The following is a 27,538-nucleotide window of genomic DNA, read 5'->3' on the forward strand; positions in this document are numbered from 1 at the left end:
AGTTAGCATTTTATATATTGCTGTTTTACGCATGTTTGGAATAAAGTACATTTTTAAAAAATGATAAAGAAAAAGTGTGCTGATGACAGATGGGGCGGCACTGTGGTACAGTGGTTAGCATTGCTGCCTCACAACGCCAGGGTCCCTTGTTCAATTCCACCTTGGATGACTGCCATTGTGGAATTTGCATGTTCATAGAATTATAGAATTTACAGTGCAGAAGGAGGCCATTCGGCCCATCGGGTCTGCACTGGCTCCTGGAAAGAGCACCCTACCCAAGGTTAACACTTCCACCCTATCCCCATAACCCAGTAACCCCAACCAACACTAAGGGCAATTTTGGACACTAAGGGCAATTTATCATGTCCAATCCACCTAACTTGCACATCTTTGGATTGTGGGAGGAAACCGGAGCACCCGGAGGAAACCCACGCACACACGGGGAGGATGTGCAGACTCCGCACAGACAGTGACCCAAGCCGGAATCGAACCTGGGACCCTGGAGCTGTGAAGCGATTGTGCTATCCACAATGCTACCGTGCTGCCCAAGACATGTTCTCCCCATGTCTGCATGAGTTTCCTCGAGGTGCTCCGGTTTCGTCCAAAAATATGCAGGTTAGGTGAGTTGGCCGTGTTGAATTGCCCTTTCATGTCCAAAAATATGCAGGTTAGGTGAGCTGGCCGTGTTGAATTGCCCTTTCATGTCCAAAGATGTGCAGGTTAGGTGGGGTTATGGGTTACGGCAGGGGAGTGGACCTAGGTAGGGTGCTCTTTCAGAGGGTCAGTGCAGACACAATGGGCTGAAGAACCTCCTTCTGCACTGTAAGGATTCTATGGTTCTATGGACAGACATCAAGTGGAAAATACAATCGAGAACCAGGCTGAATATAGAAAATTCAGAGCGGGGATGAAAAAAATCAATAAAAGCAGTTGCCAAAAAGCAAAAGTAGTAAAAGGGTGGAGGAGTAGGGTTGTTTAGGGACTGAAAAGCGGGTTTACACATGGAGGCAGAGGAAAAAGCTGGGGTTTGAAATGAATACTTTACCTTTGTCTTTACTAAAGAAGAGAATGTTGCCAAGGCCACGGTGAAAGAGGAAACTAATTCAGATACCAGGAAGGTTTAAAATTGGCAAGGAGGAGGTATTGAATAGTCTCTTTTTACTTATAAGTGGATAAGGAATCAGGCCCAAATGGTTTGTCACCAAGGATACTGAGGGAAATAAGAGTGGAAATTGCAGAGGCATTGTTCATTACTTTTCAGTCTTCGTTCAACTCAGGGGTGGTGCCAAAGGACTGGAGAAACTGGAGAATTGCAATCATTACACGGTGTAAAGATAAGACCAGCAATCACAGACCAATCAGTTTAAGCTCAATGGTGGGGTACGTCTCAAAATAATTCAGGACTAAATTAAGTCACATAGACAAATGCGTATTAATCAAGGAAAGCCAGCATGGGATTTCCTGATGGGAAAATTATGTTTACCTAGCTTGCTGGAGTTTTTTTGAATAAGTAACAGAGAGGGTTGATGAGGGAATGCTGTTGGTGTGGTGTACATGGAGTTCCAAAAGGGGAGGTGGTATTATTGTTACTGGGCTGCTAAGGATAATTGCTCTGGGGACCTGGGTTTGAATCCCAATAAAAATCTGGAATTAAAAGTCTAATAATGATCATGAAACCCATCTGGTTTACTAATGTCTTTTAGGGAGGGAAATTTCCCTTTCTTACCTGGTCTGATCTACATGTGACTCCAGACCCAGAGCAATGTGGTTGACTCTTAAAGAAAATGCGCTCTGAAATGGCCTTACAAGCCAGCCACTCAGTTCAAGAGCAACTATATCGGATGGGGGGAGGCAGTGGTGATGTCTGTAGGTTGGGGGGAAACCTCTAACTTATCTTGGAGATCTGGGCACCCTTGAAAAAGGGCTCCCAATCTCTGAGGAGCCAGTTGTGCCGGCGTCTTTAGTTCCCCGCTCCAGAAAAAATTGGAAGTATGGGATAATTCAATGAGAATCTCCCCAAGCTCCAAAAAAATGATTAAGTGTGGGTGAATTGCAATAAAATTGTGTCGGAATAGCCAGTGGATTTTCACCGGTTTTCCATTCAAAATGACACATGGGGCTATATTCTTCTGCCCTGTCCACCGCAAGAGCGCCCAGGCGAGACGTGGACAATGGAGAAGTCCATTGACCTCGGGCAGGATTCTCTGGTCACTAGCTGGACGTGGCTGGAGAATCCCGCCCAAGGTCATTTTTGGGAGAATTTCACCCAATATCAAATAAAGGGTACAGTCCTAAACAAGATGCAGGAGCAGAGGGTCCGCGGTGTTTTAAGTCATTGAAGGTGGCAGGATAAGTTGACAAAGCGGTTCATAAAACAGACACGTCTCCTGGGTTTTCTTAATAGGGGCACAGAGTACAAGAGCAAGTAGGTTATGTTTAACTTGTATAGGGCAGCACGGTGGCGCATTGGTAGCACTGCAGTCTCACGGCTCCGAGGTCCCAGGTTCAATCCCGGCTCTGGGTCACTGTCCGTGTGAAGTTTGCACATTCTCCCCGTGTCTGCGTGGGTTTTGCCCCCACAACCCAAGATGTGCAGCGTAGGTGGATTGAATACGCTAAATTGCCCCTTAATTGGAAAAAATTAATTTGGTACTCTTAAATTTAAAAAAAATATTTAACTTGTATAAGACATTGGAGAGTGTGCAAAACAGAATCCTGAGAATTGTTCCAGGGATGAGGAATTTTAGTTATGAAGACAGAGTGGACAAGTTAGTACTGTTTTCCTTGGCGAAAAGAAGGCAGAGAGGAGATTTAATAGAGGTATTCAAAATCATGTAGGTCTGGACAGAATGGATAGGGAAAACTGTTCCCATTCGTGAATGGATCAAGACGAGATTTAAACAGATTTAAACTAGTTGGCAAAAGAAGCAAAAGCGATAGGAGAAAAAAAACTTGTCCACGCAGCATGCAAAAGCAGCATGCACAAGAGTCAGGAGTGATTCTGTGTGTGGGATGTTCAAGAGGCCAGAATTGGAAGCACAGATATCTTGGCGGGTATAGAGCTGGAGGAGATTACAAGGAAGTGAGACCATGGAGGGATTTGAAAACAATGATTGAAATTTTAAAATCAGGACGCTGCTTAATTGGAAGCCAATGTAAGTCATCAAACGCAGGGATGCTGTGTGGACGAGAGTTGACACAGGAAACAGATAACCTTACGTTTACAGAGGATAGAATGTGGGAAGCTGACCAGGAGTATATCGGGATAGAGTATCACTCCACAGTATAAATATTTCCCACTTTCTCTGTCTGTTAGCTTTGACAAAGAGTGATCGGACTCGAAACGTTAGCTCTTTTCTCTCCCTACAGATGCTGTCAGACTTGCTGAGATTTTCCAGCATTTTCCCTTTCGTTAGAGGTAACAATGGCTTCGATGAGGGTATCAGCAGTAGATGAGATGAGTCAGGTGATATTACAAAGGTAGAAATAGATGATTGGAAGCTCAACTCTGGGTCAAATATAACACCGAGGCTGCAGACAGCCCGGTTCAGCCTCAGGTGGGAAGAATAGTGGAGTTGGTGGCTAGGAAACAGAACTTGTGGCAGACTTGTGACAAAGACAACGGCTTCAGTCATCGCAGCCAGTAGTCAGAGGAAAATTCTGCTCATCTGTTACAGGATGTCAGACAAAGGTTGTGACAATTTAGAGACAGTGAGGGTTTAGAGGTGGAGATGAGGTAGAGCTGGGTGTCATCAGCGCACATGTGGAAAGGGACATGTTTTCGGATAAGGTCACCAAGGATCAGAAATGAAATGGGATCACGAATAGTTCCTCAGGGGAACACCGGAGGTAACTGCAATAAGTTGCGTAGATTGCAGCAAGAAATTACAAGGGGACGTAGACAGATTGAGCGAGTTGCAAACTGTAGTAGAAGGTATTCAGTGTGGGGAAGAGTGAGGTTAACTCTGTTTTTGTCCCTCCACAGACGCTGTCTGATCTGATGAGTATTCCCAACATTTTCTGTTTTTATTACTGGATAATATTTGCTTATATTTGTGTGCCAGAGCCATATGAAAAATATTTGTGTCAAACGCTGACAGTATTTTAATCCACAAAGTATGGGCATGAATATTTATGAAAATTTAAATTGGGAATAAGCCATTTAAAGCAATAAAATCCAACAAGAGGAAGCTGTTACGACTCTGTTCATTTAAAAAATAGACCTAAATGGATAAATTGGAGCTGACTGCAGAGTCACAATTCAATCAAAGTGGTTGGAGATTGTAAACTATGAGAATGAATCTTGACTAGTCAATGCCATTTGTCTAAAAGTACAGTCTGACATTACTTTGTCTTTTAACTAAAAGCAACAACGACTCGATGATGTGAATTGAGGAGATTGTTGGCTGCAATACCAGATTTGGACACACATCAGTTGATTCTGGGGAGATTTAAATTGTGTTTTGAACCCGAAACTTGACTAGTCTCGGCCAAATTCATTGGTTCCTTTGGGGTGTCGAAGGCGTTATTGGCGTTTATGGAGGTATTTGGAGGGGGGGGGGGGGGGGGGGCAGTGCCATGGTGGCTTATGCACCCTGGGGGTAAGGAATTTTAATTTTTTCCCCCACAGTACATCAAGTATATTCTAGGATTCACTTTTTCTTGATGGGAAGGTCTCTTCTACCGGGGTGAGCACTCAGCTATCGTCATCTCATACCATGCTCCACATTTAGTGGACTAGGTATTGGAGGTAGGCCCGGCTCAGCACCTGGCATGGAGGCTGGATGTGGGGTTATTAGCAGACATGAGATTTTGTGGATGGGAATGGGTCGGTCACACCCTCCATTCTGTGGGAGGCAAGCTGGGGCCCTGCTAGCCCCCTTGAAGACAGAGAAACACCCCACACTTTCTCAGAAAAAGTCCAGAGTGATTCCGCACCTTTTTCGGCGGGCATGGGGACTTAGTCCCCAGAAGGGAGAATCCCGCCCAGGGTCTCCCTATGCTGGTGACCTTTTACTTTATGTGAAGGACCCGGTCCCCACTATGGGGATATAATGGCAATACTGAGGAGCTTTGGGTCCTTAGGTAACTGGGGGTCTGGGTAGCTCGAGTGTGGCCCGACTTAATAAACTGAATCATACTAGCCTGGTAAGCAGAGTCAAGATCGACTTGTAAAGTTGGGATAAACTACCCCTGTCCTTGGCGGGAAGGGTCCAGTCGATCAAGATGAACATTTTTATGCAATTATTTTTTTTCCAGTGTCTGCTGGCTTTCTTTCCTAAATCTTTTTTCAGGAGGGTCGAGAAATTGATAACATCCTGTATATGATCGGGAAGGACTCCACGGATTTGCCGAGCAACCCTTCAATGGGATAGACAGTTGAGGGGCCTGGCATTGCCGGACCTGATATTTTATTATTGGGCAGCTAATGCAGAGAAGGTGTTGGATTGGTGTAGAGATCCGGGGGCTACTTGGGTTAGGGGGTCTGGTCTGGGGCGTTAGTGATGGCGTCACACTTGTTCTCACCAACAAAGTATTCTTCGAGTCCAGTGGTTGTTTCCACTTTGAAGCTACGGAAACAATTTCAGCAACATTTTAAATTGGGGTCAGTGCTGAAGTTGGCCCCCAGCTGTGCTAACCATCTGTTTGAGCGGCGAGATTAGATGCCACGTTCGGGGGGGGGGGGGGTCGGAAGGGAAGGGGCTGGAAAGTGGGCGATATTTTCCTGGAGGGGACTGGAGGTGCCAGGAATAGATGGAAAGTTTGGGCTCTCGAGTTCAACTTCTTTCAGATAGCTCCTAGTTTGAAATTGCGACACGATTTCACCAACATTCCCCGTTGTGTCGGCAACATATCTAATGGAGAGGGTCCTTTCACTCGTGGGGTCGGAAGAAGGTGGCACCTCCGGTATTTATAGACAGATTTTGTCGGAAGATTTGGTGTCAGTGGAGGGGGTTAATACACATTCTGGAAATGCATGTAGGTGGATGCTATGACGGGATGAGGCCCAGCTGTGACAAACAAAAATACATTTTGTTTTTAATTAATTCATGGGATGTGGGCGTCACTGGTTATCATCTATCCTGAATTTCCTTTGCGAAGGGGATGATTAGCTGCCTTCCTGAACTGCTGCAGTCCCAGAGGTGCAGGTACACCCACAGTGCTGTTGGGGAGCAAATTCCAGGATTTTGACCCAGCAACAGTGAAGGAATGGCGATACTTCTAAGTCAGGAAGATGAGTGGCTTGGAGGGGAACTTGCTTAAAAGTTACTTATCACTTGTCAGCCCAAGCCTGGATATTTCCCACGTATCGTTGCATTTGAACATGGACTGCTTCAGTGTCTGGGGAGTTACAAATGGTGCTGAACAGTGTGCAATCATCAGCAAACATCCTCACTTCTGACTTGTGTTAATCTCACATGTGAAGAATGATAGCTTTCTGAGTGATGCACTGGATGGTCACTGTACTGTAGGTCTGTGCCTCAATAACAATCACTGATTTCAGGATAATAAGGGAAAAATTTGGGGGGGGGGGGGGGGGGGGAGGAATTCTGAAAAGTACGCTCCTAATTTGATCCAACATTTTGCAAGTTAGAGAAAGGAAATTAGATAATACTACTAGCATATCATAGTAGGTCTGTCCGTAGATATATATATATATATATATATATATACTAGTTTTACACTGATGGAAAACATCAGAGTTTAGTTTAACAATGAATTGCCGCCACCGTTTCCCCTTGACTAAGAAACAACTACAGTCAAAACAGGAAGCCAAAGTTGCTTTCAATCAGGAGGCTTGAATACAACACTGGTATTTGAGCACAGCACCTAGGCTGACACTTTAGTGTCGTATTGAGGGAGTGCTACATTGTTTTAAAAGTCTGACTGAGTGCAAATTAGGTGCTGGGGTGGTCTACATAATAGTTGCAAATAAATAATTGGAAATTAAGCTTTTGGATCTTCCCGAGTGTGGTGAATGTATTGCTGTAACAATTCACCATGTGCTTATCTGTATTACACTGTTGCCCATATGGGCTCCACCTATGGACCATTGTATGGTATTACCTATAATGTAGCATGGTGGGGCCTGTGTGGGCTCCGCCCCTGGCTCCACCCCTTGAGGGGAGATATAAAGAGCAGTTGCCCTGTAGGCGGCTCCCACTAACAGACCAGTTGCAGGCAGGCACTGTTCTAGTTGATTAAAGCCACAGTTTACTTCTACTCCTGGTTTCGTGTGAATTGATGGTCGCATCACTGAGGATGTGACAAGTGCTATATTAATGCAAATATCTCTGTTTCAAATAGTCTTTACTCCCTTTGAGATGGCCTAGCATCTGCTCAGAATTTCTACAGGCCAATTGTCTCACGACCAATTGACTAGTTGCATGTGAAGATTGGGGGAGGGTTGCAGATGTGTGGGGACTATGCTACCACAGGGACAGGTCGAGGTGAACAGCAAAGATACATTTAAAGGGAATCATTCCAGATATGTATATGAGAGAGATAGGAATGGAAGGATATAATTTATCAGGGTGAAATGAAGTGGGAGGAGGCCTTTTGTGAAGCATAAACAGCTGCAGCGACCTATTGGCCCTGGTATTCTATTTCATAGCATTACAGAATCCCTTCAGAGCATAAGGAAGCCATTCGGTCCATCGAGTCTGCACTGACCCTCTGAAAGAGCACTCTACCCAGGCCCACTGACCCCACCGCATCCCCATAATGCCACCTAACCTGCATGTCCCTGGACACTAAGGGGAAATTTAGCATGGTCAATCCACCTAACCCGCACATCTGTGGACTGAGAAAGGAAACCAGAGCAGCCAGAGGAAACCCACACACATACAGGGACAGAAAGTACAACTCCACACAAGACAGTCACACAAGACCAGAATTGAACCCGAGTCCCTGGTGCTGTCAGACAGCGGTGCTAACCACTGTGCCATCGTGCTATCCTGTGACCCGAGTTCTAAAATAGGGCAGCATGGTGGTGCAATGGTGAGCACTGCGGATTCGGGTTCAATCCTGGCCCCGGGTCACTGTCAGTGTGGAGTTTGCACATTCTCCCCGTGTCGCGTGGGTCTCACCCTCACAAATTTGTTTTTAACAAAGTAAGTTCTAAAATAGATTTCTTCTGTGTCCTGATGTTGTGCATGGAAGGATCCTGTCGAAGGATGTGGAGGCTTTGGAGAGGGTGGCAGCATGCTAGCCTAGTGGCTAGCACAGTTGCTTCACAGCTCCAGAGTCCCAGATTCGATTCCTGGTTTGGTTCGCTGTCTGTGCGGAGTCTGCACGTTCTCCCCGTGTCTGCGTAGTTTTCCTCCGGGTGCTCTGGTTTCCTCCCACAGTCCAAACATGTGCTGGTTAGGTGGATTGGCTCTGCTAAATTGCCTTTAGTGTCCAAAAAAAAGGTTAGTTGGGGTTACGGGGAAAGGGTGGAGGTACGGGGATAGGGTGGAGGTGTGGGATTGGGTAGGGTGCTCTTTCCAAGGGCCGGTGCAGACTCGATGGGCCGAATGGCCTTCTTCTGCATTGTCAATTCTGTGATTCTATGAGGGTGCAGCGAAGGTTTACCAGGATGTTGCCTGGTCTGGAGGATGTTAGCTATGCAGGGAGGCTGAATAGACTTGGACTGTTTTCATTAGAACGATGGAGGTTGAGGGGTGACCTGACAAGAGGTCTACAAGATTATGAGATAGAGTGGATGGGCAGGCACTCTTCCCCAGGGTGGAGGGGTCAGTCACCAGGGGGCATAGGTTTAAGGTCCGTGGGACAACGTTTAGAGATGTGCAAGGCTGTTTTTTTGTTTTACACAGAGTGGTATGTGCCTGGAATGCGTTGCCAGGGGAGGTTGTGGAAGCAGATACATTGACAGCATTTAAAAGGCATCTCGACAAATACATGTATATGATGGGTATAGAGACACACGGCGCTAGGAAATGCTGAGGGTTTTGGCCAAGGATGACCGGTACAGGCTTGGAGGGCCGAAGGGCTTGTTCCTGTGCTGTATTGTTCTTTGTTCCAGCATACAATACAAATCAAGTTATTAAAAGATCACATCATACAGATACTTCAATAAAGATTACTGCTAGTCACAATTTAGTTTATCAAAACAATCTAGTATTTTACCTGCACAAATTAACTGCGAACATAGGGCTTTTTTGTGGAAATTACTCACATAAATTGTCTTTGAAGATCAAGAACACGTGATCACAGCCAAATTATGTTTTGCCTGTGGCAGCATTTAAACTTCAAGGAGGCTGAACAATACTGCAGCAAAATGGAGGGAGGGGGTGACAGTGCTCTGTAAGGTGCAAGGGCAACAAATATGAGATCTGATTCAGCGAAGTACGAGTGGGAATGTTAAGATCTCATCTAACATTGTTAATGGGCACATGACACAGGTGAAACAGCTACTGGTTGACGACATTTAGCCACCTAATGGGCATAATACCCAATTTTGAAAAACATTAACCTTTAGCACAATCTATGTGGTGGATTTTCAATTCTGCAAGGAAATCTGATCTCATAATTGTTCCAGGAACAGGTTTCCCTATTATTTCCACAACTATATTTAAGCACTATTAGGGGTGAGGAGGGTGGTAGTAGAAGAATCCTAATAACCATGACTATATACTGATTCAGCTCAGAAATAGCACAGGTAGCAGTTTAATCCTAGTAATGAATTGCCTGGCTTTCAGGAAGTGTTTTAATAGTGTGCATTTCAAGCACTACTGAGCCACATACCACTTGGGACAACTGCTGTTTGGCCTCTTTTGGATCCTGTGATTCTATGGAATAGCTTACAGTTGTAGGAGAAACACAGACCTTTGTAAAATTACATCAAACACTGGTGCATACAAGTAGGGAAGTGAAAAAAATGTAAAGCAAAAACTCTGGCATCAAGAGAGCATTTCTCGTAAAGGATGCTTTAGGAGTTAAAGAAAAGTAAAGTAAAATAGTTGGCCAATGCCACACCAATGTTAATGAATTCACTGATGATCTCACAAGTCATTGCATGGATAATCTGGGCTTTGAAGCATTGAAGAGCGTTACTTTCAAATATAAAGCTGTGGTTAACCTGGCCTGTCTCTCTAAGGGTGCCTGCGGGGAAATAGCCTCAAATACTGGCCTGTTGAGGTCAACGAGAGGCTAACAGCTGGAACTTTATCTCCAGGTGGAAAAGGAAATAGGGTTGGAAAACCGGAAATCTTGAATTTCTATACTGTAAAAATGAATTTCCTCTCCCCTTCCCGATCCTGCTGTATTTTCTGAGGTTCGGTTCACCATTGTAGGCCCTGGAATAAATCCAAACTCCACCTCCGCAATGTGTGATGGTGGAGGTTTTGTAAGTCTTATAAAAAAAACGTTGCTTCATTGAGAAGTTCATGATCACTGGGGTAGGCCTGCTGAGGAGTTGGTGCATTGTAATGTAGATACGTTTTCACATTCATCATAGGCTCAGTCCTGAAGGGTAAGTAAACTCTATAACACCGACCAGCATTGCTTACGTGTTGAGGTGCACTGGAGTGTTCTTGAGATTGGGATTGTATTCTTTATATATTCAAAACTGAAGAAATCGATGCTTGGGATCTGCAGTCATTTAAGTGTATAGAGCCCATTAAATTGCTAATAACCATCAGCAGCTTTCACTTTGAGAAAAAAAAGACGTCACCTGCTCCTGGACTCCTGATTGTCCTGGTACAGCAGAGACCTTTGGTATGGCAGCATGGTCGCACAAGTGGATAGCACTGTGGCTTCACAGCGCCAGAGTCCCAGGTTCAATTCCCTGCTGGGTCACTGTCTCTGTGGAGTCTGCACGTTCTCCCAGTGTCTGCGTGGGTTTCCTCCGGATGCTCTGGTTTCCTCCCACAGTCCAAAGATGTACAGGTTAGGTGGATTGGCCATGATAAATTGTCCTTAATGACCAAAAAGGTGAGGAGGGGTTATTGGGTTTCGGGGATAGGGTGGAAGTGAGGGCTGGTGCAAGTGGGTTGGTGCAGACTTGATAGGCCGAATGGTCTCCTTCTGCATTGTATGTTCTATCTGATTTTTCAGTTTAGTAGGCTCCATTGCTTAGATATACAAAAGCAAAATACTACAGATGCTTGAAATCTGAAAAAAAAAACCAAAAGTGCTGGGAATGCTCAGCAGGTCGAGGTGATGAAAGGCCTGAACCCACATTCCTCTTCCACTGCATCGCAAAACCCAACCCCTCAATGCCCATGTCTCCCAAGGACAAAGGTTGACAGGAATCGGGTTTGAAAGCGAGCTTGCGTATAGGAAGCTCTAAAAGGACACAACTCCGGTTTTCCTGTGTCTAGACTGATAGCTTCTTGTAATGCTCCAGCTTCAGCCCTTGAGAAACTGACATTTTCGGACGAGAAAAACCGTCGGCATAAATTATGTGGATTTGGATTGTTTATTGTCACGTGTACCGAGGTACAGTGAAAAGTATTTTTCTGCGAGCAGCTCAACAGATCATTAAGTATATGAAAAAGAAAGAAAATACATAATAGGGCAACACAAGGTACACGATGTAACTACGTAACACCGGCATCAGGTGAAGCATACAGGGGTGTAGTGTTAATGAGGTCAGTCCATAAGAGAGTCGATTAGGAGTCTGGTAACAGCGGGGAAGAAGTTGCTTTTGAGTCTGTTTGTGCGTGTTCTCAGACTTTTGTATCTCCTGCCCGATGGAAGAAGTTGGAAGAGTGAGTAAGCCGGGTGGGAGAGGTCTTTGATTATGGATAAGTTTATTTATTTAGGTTTTTTTATTTAAAAGACACTAAAAAAGTCTGAACTAAAGTTCGAAATTGATCCAAGTCCATCAATATATATCTACTATATATCTGTAACTATTTCTGAAGTGTAGTTACTGATGTAATGTAGGAAACATGGCAACCAATTCCACAAAGCAAACTCTCGCATACAGCAATGTGATAATGACCAGATCATTTGTTTCTCTTTTGTGACATTGATCGAGGCATGAACTTTGGCAGGATATCAGAGATAACTTCCCTACTCTTCTTCGAAATAGTGCCGTGGGATCTTCCATCTCCACCTGACATGGTAGACGAAGTCTCAGTTTAATGTCTGATCAATAAGCTATTCATTGTGGTGTCACCTCCGACTGTGCAGCATTCCCTTAGTATTGTACTTGCATGTCAGCCTTCATAAAAATAAATTTAGAGTGCCCAATTCACGTTTTCCCAATTAAGGGGCAATTTAGCGTGGCCAATCCACCTACTCTGCACATCTTTGGGTTGTGGGGTGAATCCCATGCAAGCACAGGAAGAATGTGAAACTCCCACGGACAGTGACCCAGGGCCGGGATCGAACCTGGGACCTCGGCGCTGTGAGGCAGCTATGCTAGCCACTGCGACACCGTGTTGCCCTTGGAATGTCAGCCTTGATTGTTGAAATTAAGTGAAATGAAAATCACTTATTGTCACAAGTAGGCTTCAAATGAAGTTACTGTGAAAAGCCCCTAGTCGCCACATTCCGGCGCCTGTTCGGGGAGGCCGGTACGGGAATTGTACCATGCTGCTGGCCTGCCTTGGTCTGCTTTCAAAGCCAGCAATTTAGCCCTGTGCTAAACCAGCCCCTGATAGTTTTTAAAAATAAATTTTCGAGTACCCAATTTTGGGGAAATTTAGCGTGGCCAATTCATCTAGCGTGCACATCTTTTTGGGTTGTGGGGGTCAGACCCAGGCAGACACAAGGGGAATGTGCAAACTCCACACGGACAGTGACCCGGTGCCAGGATCGAACCCGGGTCCTTGGTACCATGAGGCAGCAGTGCTAACCACTGCACCAGGAAAGTGATAGTATACGGCAAGGTAGCTAAAATAGACAAAGCATTTTTATAGTGTGATGGAGAGAGAAGGAAAAAATTTCTAAAAATCAGAGTTAAGTGAATTTCTACCTATATGAATAGGTATACCATTTAACTGTAGCATGCTAATTAACACAGGGAGCAGTTTGAAAATGGCTCATGTACTCTTATATTTGCTTGACAGAAATGATGCAGAGCAAAGTAAAACATTTGCCCCTTGAAGTATTGTGCATGGGAATGTAACCGTAGGAAGGAAATAAAAATAGTAAGGAATTTGAAAATGAGAAGAGGTCTATTGAGGAACTAAATAGTCAACAGGAAAGGTTAAGAAGAAATGTTGGCATTGTTCAGGAGTTTAAAGATCTAGTTGTACATGATCTTCAGTTCCATGTTTAAAAAATATTATTCACAGAAGTAGGTGCCATTTCAGCATGTAATGCCCATTGTTAATTACCCATGATCAGATGGTAGTGAGCCACCTTTTTGAATAGAACTGAGTGGTTTAGGGCTATTTGGAGGGGCAGTTAAGAGTCAGCTGCAATGCTGTGGGTTCAGAGTCACATATAGACAACATATAGACACAAGTGACCTTAAAAGAGCATCAGAAGGTTTCTTTCCCTCAAGAAAGTCAGTAAATCATATGGGTTTTCACAACAATCCAATAGTTTGATGGTCCCCATTATGAATGCTAGCTTTTTATTCCAGGTTTGTTTAATTAGATTCAGATTCTTCAGCACTGTGATGAGATTTGAACACCGACCTCCGGATTATTAGTCCAGTAACATCACCATTATTCCACTGTAACCGCATGAGGTGAAAACGTTGCATTTCCCTAAATATTACGGCCAAACTTTTCCAGCCCTTCCTGGCGGTGGTCTTATGGTCCCACTGATGGTGCCCCCATCCCTCACTGTGGCATTTTACCTGGCAGTGGAGGGTATGGGGCACATAAAATCCCGTAGACATAGGAGGGACTGGAAGATCCTGCTATCGGGTGTGTGTTTGTGCGCATGGAGAGGAGGGGCTGGAGAATCCCACCCTATGACTTCAAAAAGTTCCCCACTCAGGTCCCGCTCACTTTCCACAGTGGACATTATTTCAGTCTGGCCAGCTAACATCCTTACCTTTCAGACTGTCACATCCTGCAGAATATTTCAAGTACCATACAATTAAAGACTAGGATAAAATTCAATCATAATTAAGACAAAAGAGGACAGCTTCCCAAAAGCATGAGTTCTTACTAGATGAATCGTCAGCGAATGTGCTCAATTTACAAATGCATTGAGACACAGCAGTTTCCCGTGACAATAGTTCATTTATGGATTTAATCCATCCAATTGGCACTTAGCCACAGATAATATCCTTTTACATTAAAGGGAAACTAGAGAAAGGAACAAATGCATTTATTTGGCATGTCTTCAGGATATTCCTAAGCCAATAAAGTACTTCTATAGTGTCTTTCCCACTGATACGTAGATAAATACAGCAGCCTATTTGAGCATGCGAAGTCCAATACACATGGAAATGAATCACTCATTAATCTGCTGTGGCAGTGTTAGCTGAGGAATGTCAACACTGTTGAACCTCCTGTTCCCATTTGAATAGTACCATGAAACCTTCTGCACTTCCAGGGTCCGTATCCCTCCATTCCCATCTTAATCATGTATTTGTCAAGATGCCTCTTAAAATTTGCTATCGTACCTGCTTCCACCACCTCCAGCGGCAACGAGTTCCAGGCACTCACCACCCTCTGTGTAAAAAAACTTGCCCCACACATCTCCTCTAAACCAGGGTTTTTCAAAGTGCGGGTCGTGACCCACCACTTTTCTGAACGCAGAAGTGTGCCGGTTTCAGGTTCATGGGCACACAGTTCCATCCCTCAAAAACTCCAGTGAGAGAAAGAGACATATAAAACTGTAAAAAAGGATGGGAAAATATCCATGCAAAGGGTAGTCGCTGAGCTCACTGACTTAACTGTATGCAATGAATGTGTTGTGTTGGCTGTGCGCTGCTTTGTTCACTGCCCCTAGGCCCACTCCTGACTTGTTGCAACTGCTCAATGTTGGGAGTCAGTTCCTACCAGCAGAATCAGTTCACCTGGTGGATTTGCTCAATGTTGGGAGTCAGTTCCTACCAGCAGAATCAGTTCACCTGGTGGATTTACCTCAGGCCATACTGGCCGTTCAGTACTTTAAACAATCCCAAAAGTGGATCCCTAAAATATTCCAGTGATGTAGCGTCTGAAACCTGCGCCCTTTGCCTCTCTGGCGGCAGATGCATGATAACTTGAAGGTTGCCCTCTGAACCTCACGGTTGCGCCTAACTCCATTTTTGGAATGGTGGCAGGACAGATAACGTTTTGAACACTGAAATCGGAAGGCAAGAGATGATGCGTTTTTTAAAAGTATTGATTTGCAAATATTTCACAACCTTTAATGATTTTTCTGATATCCAAGAATTCAGTCTTACACCCTTCACAAAATATATCCTCCTTTTGATTCTCACACTTGCTAGTGATGTGGAATTGCAGAGAGCGCCTCAAGTTTTCTTGTCTACTGTTGGAGGTCATGGAAAAACATTGTAGAACTTTTCCTATGGAGATCAACTTTAAGTAGCGTCCATCATAGAGTAGTGTTTCTGAATCTTCTTCATAGTAGGTTTTTGCACCAGCAACAACATAAGGCTATCCATAACATAGGGCTAATTCACCAGTGGACTGTGATTATGAATAGAAAAACTCGACTATTTTCTTTCCGTCCCATGCCTGGGGCATGGACACTTATGCCCAAACACTGCCTTATCTCAGGATAGACTGTGTAAGCATACGTGGCGTGGGTCTCGAAGATCTGCCAGTTGGCAAAAGTGGGTCGTGGGAAAAAATGTTTGAAAAACACTGCTCTAAACTTTGCCCCTCGCACCTTAGTCACAGCGTCCATGTAGAAACGCACCCTTACACTACTACCCTCTGTCTTCCATGACCGAGCCAGTTTTGTATCAATCTTGCCAGCTGAACCTCTGATCCCGTGTGACTTCGCCTTCTGTACCACTCTGCCATGAGGGACCTTGCCAAAAGGCCTGACTGAAGTTCATGTAGACAACATCCAATGGCCCACCCTCGTCAATCAACTTTGTCACTTCCTCGAAAAGCTCGATCAAGTTAACGAAACATGACCTCCCTTCACAAAACCATGTTGCCTCTCCACTTATTTTCAAATGGGAATAAATCCTGTCTCGAAGAATACTCTTCAATAATTTCTCTACCACTGATGTAAGGCTCATTGGCCTGTAATTACCTGGATTATCCTTCCTACCCTTCTGAAACAAAGGAACAACATTGGCTTTTCTCCAATCCTCTGGGACCTTCCCTGTAGCCAGTGAGGATAGAACAATTTCTCTCAAGGGACCAGCAGTTTCCTCCCTTGCCTCTCTCAGCAGTCTGGGGTACATCCAATCAGGCCCTGGGGACTTGTCTACCGTAATGTTTTTCAAGACCCCTTTTTGATCTCAACATGCCCCAAACCATCTACACACCCTTCCCCAGACACATCATCCATCAAGTCCTTCTCTTTGGTGAATACAAAACCAAAATACTCATTTAATACCTCGCCCATTTCCTCTGGCTCCACGCATAGATTCCTTCCTCTGTCCTTGAGTGGGCCAATCCTTTCCCTGGATACCCTCTTGCTCTTTATATAAGTATAAAAAGCCATGGGATTTTCCTTAATCCTGCTGGCCAATTACTTTTCATGACCCCTTTTAGCCCTCCTGATTCCTTGATTAAGTTTCTTTCTACTTTCCTTGTATTCCACACTTGCTTAGTGAGTTCCCAGCCTCCATGCCTCGAGAAATGCCTCAAAATATCTCTCATTATCCAAGGTTTCCAAAACGTGCCATACTTATCCCTCATCCTCACAAGAACATGCTGGTCCTAAATTCCTATCAACTTACACTTGAAAGCCTCACACATACCAGATGTTGATTTGCCCTCAAAAGGGTGGCATGGTGGCACAGTGGTTAATACTCCAGGGACACGGATTCCATTCCCGCCTCAGATGATTGTCTGTGTGGAGTTTGCACTTCTCGTGTCTGCGTGGGTTTCCTCCGGGTGCTCCAGTTTCCTCCCACAGTCCAAAGGTGTGAAGGTTAGGTGAATTGGCCATGCTAAATTGCCCGTTGGTGTCCAAAAGGTTAGGTGGGGTTACTGGGTTACGCGGATAGGGTGGAGGCATGGACTTACGTTGGGTGCTCTTTCCAAGGACCGGTGCGCACCTGATGGGACAAATGGCCTCTTTCTGCACTCTAAATTCTATGAAATCTGCTCCCAATGTATATTCTTGAGTTCCTGCCTAATATTGTTGTAATTAGCCTTCTCCCAATTTAGCACCTTCACCTGAGGACTACACTTATCTTTCTTCATCAGTACCTAAAGGCTTACTGAATTGTGGTCACTGTTCCCAAACTGCTCCCCTACTGAAACATCAACCACCTGGCCGGGTTCATTTCCCACTCCCAGATCCAGTAAGGCCCCTTTTCCTAGTTGGACTATCTACATACTGTTTCTTGAATCCCACCTGAATGCTCCTTACAAACTCTGTCCCATCCACACCCCGAGCATTAAGTGAGTCCCAGTCAATATGGCGGAAGTTAAAATCACCCACCACAACATCCCGGTTACTTTTACACTGCGCCAAAATCTGTCTACATATCTGTTCCTCTATCTCCCCTCGCTGTTCAGAGGCCTATAGTAAACCCCAAACATTGTGACTACACTCTTCTTATTCCTGAGATCTACCCATATTGCCTCGCTGTATGTGCCATAAGAACATAAGAACATAAGAACTAGGAGCAGGAGTAGGCCATCTGGCCCCTCGAGCCTGCTCCGCCATTCAATTAGATCATGGCTGATCTTTTGTGGACTCAGCTCCACGTTCCGGCCCGAACACCATAACCCTTAATCCCTTTATTCTTCAAAAAACTATCTATCTTTACCTTAAAAACATGTAATGAAGGAGCCTCAACTGCTTCACTGGGCAAGGAACTTCCCCTTATTTTGAGGCTATGTCCCCTAGTTCTGCTGTCACCCGCCAGTGGAAACAACCTGCCCGCATCTATCCTATTTATTCCCTTCATAATTTTAAATGTTTCTATAAGATCCCCCCCTCATCCTTCTAAATTCCAACGAGTACAGTCCCAGTCTACTCAACCTCTCCTCATAATCCAACCCCTTCAGCTCTGGGATTAACCTAGTGAATCTCCTCTGCACACCCTCCAGCGCCAGTACGTCCTTTCTCAAGTAAGGAGACCAAACTGAACACAATACTCCAGGTGTGGCCGCACTAACACCTTATACAATTGCAACATAACCTCCCTAGTCTTAAACTCCATCCCTCTAGCAATGAAGGACAAAATTCCATTTGCCTTCTTAATCACCTGTTGCACTTGTAAACCAACCTTCTGTGACTCATGCACTAGCACACCCAAGTCTCTCTGAACAGCGGCATGCTTTAATATTTTATCGTTTAAATAATAATCCCGTTTGCTGTTATTCCTACCAAAATGGATAACCTCACATTTGTCAACATTGTATTCCATCTGCCAGACCCGAGCCCATTCACTTAACCTATCCAAATCCCTCTGCAGACTTCCAGTATCCTCTGCACTTTTCGCTTTACCACTCATTTTAGTGTCATCTGCAAACTTGGACACATTGCCCTTGGTCCCCAACTCCAAATCATCAATGTAAATTGTGAACAATTGTGGGCCCAACACGGATCCCTGAGGGACACCACTAGCTACTGATTGCCAACCAGAGAAACACCCATTTATCCCAACTCTTTGCTTTCTATTAATTAACCAATCCTCTATCCATGCTACTACTTTACCCTTAATGCCATGCATCTTTATCTTATGCAGCAACCTTTTGTGTGGCACCTTGTCAAAGGCTTTCTGGAAATCCAGATATACCACATCCATCGGCTCCCCGTTATCTACTGCACTGGTAATGTCCTCAAAAAATTCCACTAAATTAGTTAGGCATGACCTGTCTTTTACGAACCCATGCTGCGTCTGCCCAATGGGACAATTTCTATCCAGATGCCTCGCAATTTCTTCCTTGATGATAGATTCCAGTATCTTCCCTACTACCGAAGTTAAGCTCACTGGCCTATAATTTCCTGCTTTCTGCCTACCTCCTTTTTTAAACAGTGGCGTCACGTTTGCTAATTTCCAATCCACCGGGACCACCCCGGAGTCTAGTGAATTTCGGTAAATTATCACTAGTGCATCTGCAATTTCCCTAGCCATCTCTTTTAGCACTCTGGGATGCATTCCATCAGGGCCAGGAGACTTGTCTACCTTTAGCCCCATTAACTTGCCCATCACTCCCTCCTTAGTGATAACAATCCTCTCAAGGTCCTCACCTGTCATAGCCTCATTTCTATCAGTCGCTGGCATGTTATTTGTGTCTTCCACTGTGAAGACCGACACAAAAAACCTGTTCAGTTCCTCAGCCATTTCCTCATCTCCCATTATTAAAACTCCCTTCTCATCCTCTAAAGGACCAATATTTACCTTAGCCACTCTTTTTTGTCTTATATATTTGTAAAAACTTTTACTGTCTGTTTTTATATTCTGAGCAAGTTTACTCTCATACTCTATCTTACTCTTCTTTATAGCTATTTTAGTAGCTTTCTGTTGCCCCCTAAAGATTTCCCAGTCCTCTAATCTCCCAGCAATCTTTGCCACTTTATATGCTTTTTCCTTCAATTTGATACTCTCCCTTATTTCCTTAGATATCCATGGTCGATTTTCCCTCTTTCTTCCGTCCATCCGAGATGTCCTCCCGCAGTAGAGCAACTCCCCCACCCTTTTTGCATCCATCTCTATCCCGCCTGAAACATCCGTATCCTGGAACATTTAGCTCCTAATTCTTTCTTTCCCATAACCAAGTCTCTGTAATGGCAACAACAGTTGCAAGTACTAGTCCAAACTCTAAGTTCACCTGCCTTACCGGTTACACTTCTCGCATTGAAACAAATGCACTTTAGTCCTGCAGACCCTCTTTGATCAGCAACCACACCCTGCCTGCTCTTCCTCTGAGTCTGAATGCCCTACTCTCCAGTTCCCCTTCAGTTAATTCCCCTTTGCTTTGGTTCCCACCTCCCTGCCAAACTAGTTTAAATCCTCCCGTGTAACACCAGCAAACCTCTCGGCCAGAATATCTGAGCATTGAAATTAAGTAGCTTTGGGGAGAACATGAAGCTCAAGAAGCTTAATTAATGGACAAAGGATTCATTCCAAAAGCACATATTTCCTTTACAGAATATAATTTCGCAATCTGGGGTGGCACAGAAGTTAGCACTGCTGTCTCACGCCGCCAGGGACCTGGGTTCAATTCTGACCTCGGGTGACAATCTGTGTGGAGTTTGCTCTCTCTCCCAGTGTCTGCGTGGGTTTCCTCCGGGTGCTCCGGTTTCCTCCCACAGTCCAAAGATGTGCAGTTTAGGTGCACTGGCCATGCTAAATTGTCCCTTAGTGTCCAAAGGTTAGATGGGGTGACTGGGCCAACAAAAATAATAATAATTTCACAATTTGAAATTAAAATTAAATATTCTTTTCCTCTGTGAGTTTTCTCTCATTCCAAGCAGACAAATTATTGAATGAAATAAATCAGTTTAAAATTCATACCAAGTTAATTTAATATTCACGTGACGGCACCTGCTAACTAGCCAATGCTGCCAAATCAACTAATTACTGTCAGGGTTTCAAGAGATTTTGTATTTAAATTCCATTAAGCAAAAATAATGCTGAGAAATAGATTCTAGAGGCGAGGATTATAAATAGCCTGTGACATGGAGTGAAAAAGTATTATGACAAATCCAAACAGCTGAGCAAAAAGCATTTAGTAGTTTGAATAATTTTTCCAATTCAGAGGTACTTTTAAAAATATTCTTTCATGGGATGTGAATGCCGCTGGCATTGTTCATCCCCAATTGCTCTTGAGAAGGTGGTAGTGAGAAGGTGGTAGTGAGCTGCTGTAGGTGCATCCACAGTTGTGTTAGGAAGGAAGGTCAAGGGCTTTTGTACAACTGCAGCAAAATGTCTTTATTCTTGTTCTCCAAACCCCTTGCAATAAAGGTCAACATGCCCACTGGCCCCCTAATTGCTGTGTGTTATTACAGTCAACAAAACAACCCCAACCTAACCTTAAACTACACCCATCCCGACCTTCCTCCCCCCTCATAATCCATAGCAAATCCTTAACCCACCCCCTAACCGCCAACGGCAATCAACTCCCTAAAAAAGGAGATGAAAGGCTTCCACCACGAGTAGAACCCTTCCACTGATCCCCTCAAGGTATATTCAGGGCGCAATTTAACTGAAAAATTTCTAAGTGTCATTTCAGGTGGGTTAGAGGGCAGCACGGTGGCGCAGTGGGTTAGCCCTGTTGCTTCTCGGCGCCGAGGTCCCAGGTTTAATCCCGGCTCTGGGTCACTGTCCGTGTGGAGTTTGCGCATTCTCCCCGTGTTTGCGTGGGTTTCACCCCCACAACCCAAAGATGTGCAGAGTAGGTAGAGTGGCCATGCTAAATTGCCCCCTAATTGGAAAAAATGAATTGGGTATGCTAAATTTATTTAAAAAAATTTCAGGTGGGTTAGATCTCAAGGCCTAATGGCCGCCGGGAATCCCGTTGGTGGCCTCTCCCAGCATTTACTCTCTGATTACGGCGGGACACGGCCAGTAGATTGCGCCCTTAATCTTCTCCAGGTGCAAAACTTTATCAAATCCCCAATCAACCAAGACTTAGGCAACAGTGGGGAACCCCCAGCCAAACAGAACTCGCCTCCAGGCTATTAGCGAATTGAAGGCTAAGACATCCGCCGTCGTCCCCATCTACAGACCCTGCGAGTCAGACACTCTAAAGATAGGCACAACGGCAACTGAACACCCAAAATCCCTGATAAAGTATCATAAAAAGTAGACCCAGAAGCAGACAAGCTTAGGGCAAGATCAAAATATGTGCGTGTGATTCACCGGTCCCTTAGAACACTGCGCACACCTATCCTCCACCCCAGGAAGAACCCACTCCTATGTGCCCTAGTCAGGTGAATGAAAAATGAAAATGAAAATGAAAATAGGTTATTGTCACAAGTAGGCTTCAAATTAAGTTACTGTGAAAAGTTACACATTCCGGCGCCTGTTCGGGGAGCTGGTACGGGAATTGAACCCACGCTGCTGGCCTGCATTGGTCTGCTTTAAAAGCCAGCTATTTAGCCCTGTGCTAAACCAGCCCCTGTGCAGCACCTTAAACTGGATCAGACTTAACCTTGCATACGATGATACTACGAACAGCAAAGGTCCCAGCACTGATCCCTGTGGAACACCACTAGTCACAGCCCTCCAATCAGAAAATAAACCTTCCATTGCTACTCTCTGCTTCTATGACCTAGCCAGTTCTGTATCCACCTTGCCAGCTCACCCCTGATCCCGTGTGACTTCACCTTTTGTACCAGTCTACCATGAGGGACCTTGTCGAAGGCCTCACTGAAGTCCATATAGACAACATCCATTGTCTCAAGTTAGTGAGACACGACCTCCCCTTCACAAAACCATGCTGCCTCTCACTAATACGTCCATTTGCTTCCAAATGGGAGTAGATCCTGTCTTGAAGAATTCTCTCCAGTAATTTCCCTACCACTGACATTCGGCTCGCCGGCCTGTAGTTCCCTGAATTATCCTTGCTACCCTTCTTAAACAAAGGAACAACATTGGCTATTCTCCAGTCTTCCGGGACATCACCTGAAGACAGTGAGGATCCAAAGATTTTTGTCAAGGCCTCAGCAATTTCCTCTCTCGCCTCCTTCAGTATTCTGGGGTAGATCCCATCAGGCCCTGGGGACTTATCTACCGTAATATTTTTCAAGACGCCCAGCACCTCGTCTTTTTGGATCTCAATGTGACCCAGGCTATCTGCACACCCTTCTCCAGACTCAACATCCACCAATTCCTTCTCTTTGGTGAATACTGATGCAAAGTATTCATTTAGTACCTCGCCCATTTCCTCTGGCTCCACACATAGATTTCCTCCCCTGTCCTTCAGTGGGCCAACCCTTTCCCTGGCTACCCTCTTGCTTTTTATGTACGTGTAAAAAGCCTTGGGATTTTCCTTAACCCTATTTGCCAATGACTTTGGCCGGGCTCATTCCCCAATACCAGGCCTTCCCTAGTTGGACCGTCTACATATTGTTTTAAGAATCCCTCCTGGATGCTCCTTACAAACTCTGTCCCGTCTAAGCCCCTAGCATTAAGTGAGTCCCAGTCAATATTGGGAAAGTTGAAGTCTCCCATCACAACAACCCTGTTGTTTTTACTCTTTTCCAAAATCTGTCTACCTATCTGCTCGTCTATCTCCTGCTGGCTGTTGGGAGGCCTGTAGTAAACCCCCAACATTGTGACTGCACCCTTCTTATTCCTGATCTATACCCATATAGCCTCACTGCCCTCTGTGGTGTCCTCCTGTGATATTCTCCCGAACCAGTAGCGCAACTCCGCCACCCCTTTTAGATCCCCCTCTATCCCGCCTGAAACTCTAAATCCTGGAACGTTTAGCTGCCAATCCTGTCCTTCCCTCAACCAGTTGTCCGTAATGGCAACAACATCATAGTTCCAAGTACTAATCCAAGCTCCAAGTTCATCTGCCTTACCCGTAATACTTCTTGCATTAAAACATATACACTTCAGGCCACCAGACCCGCTGTGTTCAGCAAAATCTCCCTGTCTGCTCTGCCTCAGAGCCATACTGGCCCTAGTCCCTTGTTCTCCCTCAATGCTTTCACCTTCTGACCTATTGCTCCGGTATCCACCCCGCTGCCATCATTGTTTAAACCCTCCCGTGTGACACTAGCAAACCTCGCGGCCAGGATATTTATGCCTCTCCAGTTTAGATGCAACCCTTCCTTCTTATACAGGTCACACCTTCCCCGGAAGAGCTCCCAGTGGTCCAGATAATGGAAACCCTCCCTCCTACACCAGCTGTTTAGCCACATATTTAGCTGCTCTATCTTCCTATCTCTAGCCTCACTGGCACGTGGCACAGGGAGTAATCTCGAGATTACAACCCTAGAGGTCCTGTTTTTTAAACTTTCTGCCTAGCTCCCTGAACTCCTGCTGCAGGACCTCATGCCCCTTCCTGCCTATGTCGTTAGTACCAATATGTACAACGACCTCTGCCTGTTTGCCCTCCCCCTTCAGGATGCCCGTTACCCGTTCGGAGACATCCTTGAACCTGACACCAGGGAGGCAACATTCCATCCTGGAGTCTCTTTCACGCCCCTTGGTAACCCTACATACAATTTGATCTAAATCTCAATTAGTAACTTAGGAGTTTTACCACATCGGTAATCAGAAGCGAATTGCTGGAAACCACAGCGTACCTTTACGCTCATTACCATTGGACTCCATAATTGGTTCACCAGTCTGATCAGTAATAACGATTATTTCAAACTGTGAAATACTTACAAACACTTAAAGTTATTTTCATTCAATGTAAGCTCAGAACAATAGCCACAGCAGAATCTTTACCTTGGCAGGAGCAAAGTAACTTTTAAAAGAAAAAAAAACTGATATTGTGAAAATACCAGAAAATTTTAAACTTTGGAGAAAAAAAAAACATTTGCAGTACATAAATGAATCTGAGCATTATGTTAAAATTCCACCACGGAGCAAGGTATGCGCTTTCTTGATGGATCATTGTCATTCAACTATTTCCCCCTTCTCTCTCATATGCATTCACAGAAAATGAACATCAACCCTGAGCTCCACAGTGGTTCAGAAACTTACCATTCCCAGACACGGAGGCTTTTGTCATCGGAAGTGCTCACAAACCGCCTGTTCTCATCCACAAATGTGATGGTATTAACAGCTCCCAGATGCCTATCATACTCTTGAACAATCTCTCCAGATCGAACATCCCACTGTAGAAAGAAAATTTGATTCTGCATGTTGGTCATTTTAAGACAAGATAAGATATGGGAAATTGTTTTTACAAACGCTCAGGAGCTCCACTGTTATAGAAAAAACCCCAGCAACTTTCCTCCTCAAGGAATTTGAATGTTTCTATCTAATTACTTTATATAATTTTAGAAACTTGCTTTTGTTAAAAAAAGCTCCACATTTTTGAGATACTTGTGTATGCTCGTTTAGAAAAAGTTTTTTCTTGCAAATACTTTACCGAATGTATTATTCAACGCTAGTGTTCTGATGTCCTGCACAATAGGATTACTCTCCGAGTGCACATAACATCATATTAATTACTCACTGAAGATGAACTTGTGAGAATCACAGCGCCAGGGGCCTGGGTTCAAATCAAGCCTTGGGTCACTGTCCGTGTGGAGTTTGTACATTCTTCCTGTGTTTGGGTGGGTTTTCTATGGGTGCTCCGGTTTCCTCCCACAGGTCCCGAAAGACGTGCAGTTAGGTGGATTGGCCATGTTAAATTTACTTAAATGTTAAAATACTTAAGGTTGGTTAAAAATCTTGCAAAATACTTAATTAGTTGTGAATATCTTCTCAAACATAAATGTCATTATAGTCACTCTGCATTACGAAATGCACTGTTATGGGCCAGGGTTTAGAGAACCCAAAAGTGTATCATGGAGTTCACCTGACCCACAACTTTTACTAGATTGTGGTATGGGGAGCACATTGCCCACTCTACAGGCGTGGTACAGCAGAAATGGAAAAGTATTTTTTTAAGCAAAGCAATGTTTATTCTATGAACTCAAGTTAACCTTTTAAACATACAGTGAACATCTTAGCAACCATTAATTCAAATACAACCCCCCAAAGAGTACAACACTAAGTAATTAACACAGCCTTAGAATAAAAGGAAGTCACTTTAGAACAGAGATGAGGAGAAATTTCTTCAGCCAGAGAGTGGTAGGTCTATGGAATTCATTGCCACAGAGGGCGGTGGAGGCCGGGACATTGAGTGTCTTTAAGACAGAAATTGATAAATTCTTGATTTCTCAAGGAATTAAGGGCTATGGGGAGAGAGCGGGTAAATGGAGTTGAAATCAACCATGATTGAATGGTGGAGTGGACTCGATGGGCCGAATGGCCTTACTTCCACTCCTATGTCTTATGGTCTTATGGTCTTAATCCGTAAGCTTTCCTTTTAACATCCAGAAGACTTGAAAAAAAAACCCTTTAAACAGAAGCTCATCGGGTTAAAGTCACTACTGTTATTAGTTTTAAATCACCAGGATCGATTTACAGTCTTCAGATGACAGAGAGACTCTAATAGACCTTCTGGCTGTGACTGCAGCTATCCAGCTCTGAAAACGAAACTAAAACACACCCTGCAGCAAACAGCCTAAAACGAAAGTAAACAAGCTGACAGACAGCCCAGCTCCACCCACTCTCTGACATCACTGATAAACACCCATTTCTTAAAGGTACTCTCACATGACAGCACTAAAGTAGTCCCAGGTGACCATGGGCGGGATTCTCCGACCCCACACAGGGTCGGAGAATCGGCGGGCAGCGGCGTTATTTCCGCTCCCGCAGGGTTTTGAAATCTCCCACCGGCATAAAACCGGCGTTGTGCAAATCCCGCCGGCAGCCTCTGAAAACAGCTGGCGCCGGCGGGATTTCAATTTTTTTTCACTTACCTCAAATCTCCGGCCCGGATGGGCCGAAGTCCCGCCGCGTGGCCACGGGTCACGTCGGCGCAAATCAAAGTTGCTTTAAAACGGCGTCAACCATTGATGATGGTTGACGCCGTTCAGTGTCGGGGGGTGGGTTGCGGCATCGGGGGGGGGGGTTTGGGTTGCTGCATCGGGGGGGGGGCATCGGGGGGGTGGGTTGCGGCATCGGAGGGTGGGTTGCGGCATCGGGGGGGTTGCGGCATCGGGGGGGGGGTTGCGGCATCGGGGGGGGTTGCGGCATCGGGGGGTGGGTTGCGGCATCGGGGGGGTTGCGGCATCGGGGGGGCATCCGGGGGGGTTGCGGCATGGGGGGGGGGGGCATCGGGGGGGGGGGGGGGGGTTGGGGGCAGCGGCGGGCAGAGAGGGGGGGCTACGGATGCCCTGGGCCAACGCACCGTCGCCCCCCCGTACGCCGCTGCCCCCTACCCCAACCACCCCCCCCCTCACCACCCCTACCTCCCTCCAACGCCCCTACCCCCCTCCCCACCACCCCTACCCCCCTCCAACGCCGCCCCCCATTTCTCGCAACGCCGCAACCCCCCCTCATCGCCGCAACCCCCCCCCCCCTCAACGCCGGTACCCACACCCCGTCCCCCTCCCTCTGAAGGCCGGTACCCACACAGCCCCCCCCCCTCTCCTCCTCCCCCCCCCCTTCCTCCTCCCCCCCCTTCTTCCTCCTCCCCCCCTTCCTTCCTCCGTTAGTGGGGGGGGGGGGGGGGGGGGTGGGGAGGGTGCGGCATTGGCGTGGGGTAGGGGTGGTGAAGGGGGTAGGGGTGGTGAGGGGAGGGGGTTGGGGTAGGGGCAGCTGCAGAGGAGGGTGACGGTGCTTTGGCCCCGGGCATCAGTCGCCCCCCTCTCTGCACGCCGCTGCCCCTACCCCAACCCCCCCTCACCACCCCTACCCCCCTCCAACGCCGCACCCCCCCCCCCACTAACGGAGGAAGGAGGGGGGGGGAGGAAGGAAGGGGGGGGAGGAAGGAAGGGGGGGGAG

General features: G+C 45.6%; 1 protein-coding gene across 1 annotated transcript in view; it reads right to left on the bottom strand.

The window, feature by feature from the left end:
- cdc40 (cell division cycle 40 homolog (S. cerevisiae)) overlaps positions 1 to 27,538 on the bottom strand; it is a 203,538-nt gene that overhangs the window by 45,604 nt on the left and 130,396 nt on the right. Inside the window, exon 8 of the mRNA XM_038801008.1 lies at positions 24,680 to 24,834. Within this exon, the coding sequence (XP_038656936.1) occupies positions 24,680 to 24,834 (155 nt within the window). The remainder of the gene's footprint in view (positions 1 to 24,679; positions 24,835 to 27,538) is intronic.

Source organism: Scyliorhinus canicula, chromosome 6, assembly GCF_902713615.1.
Source record: "Scyliorhinus canicula chromosome 6, sScyCan1.1, whole genome shotgun sequence".
Lineage (NCBI taxonomy): Eukaryota > Metazoa > Chordata > Chondrichthyes > Carcharhiniformes > Scyliorhinidae > Scyliorhinus > Scyliorhinus canicula.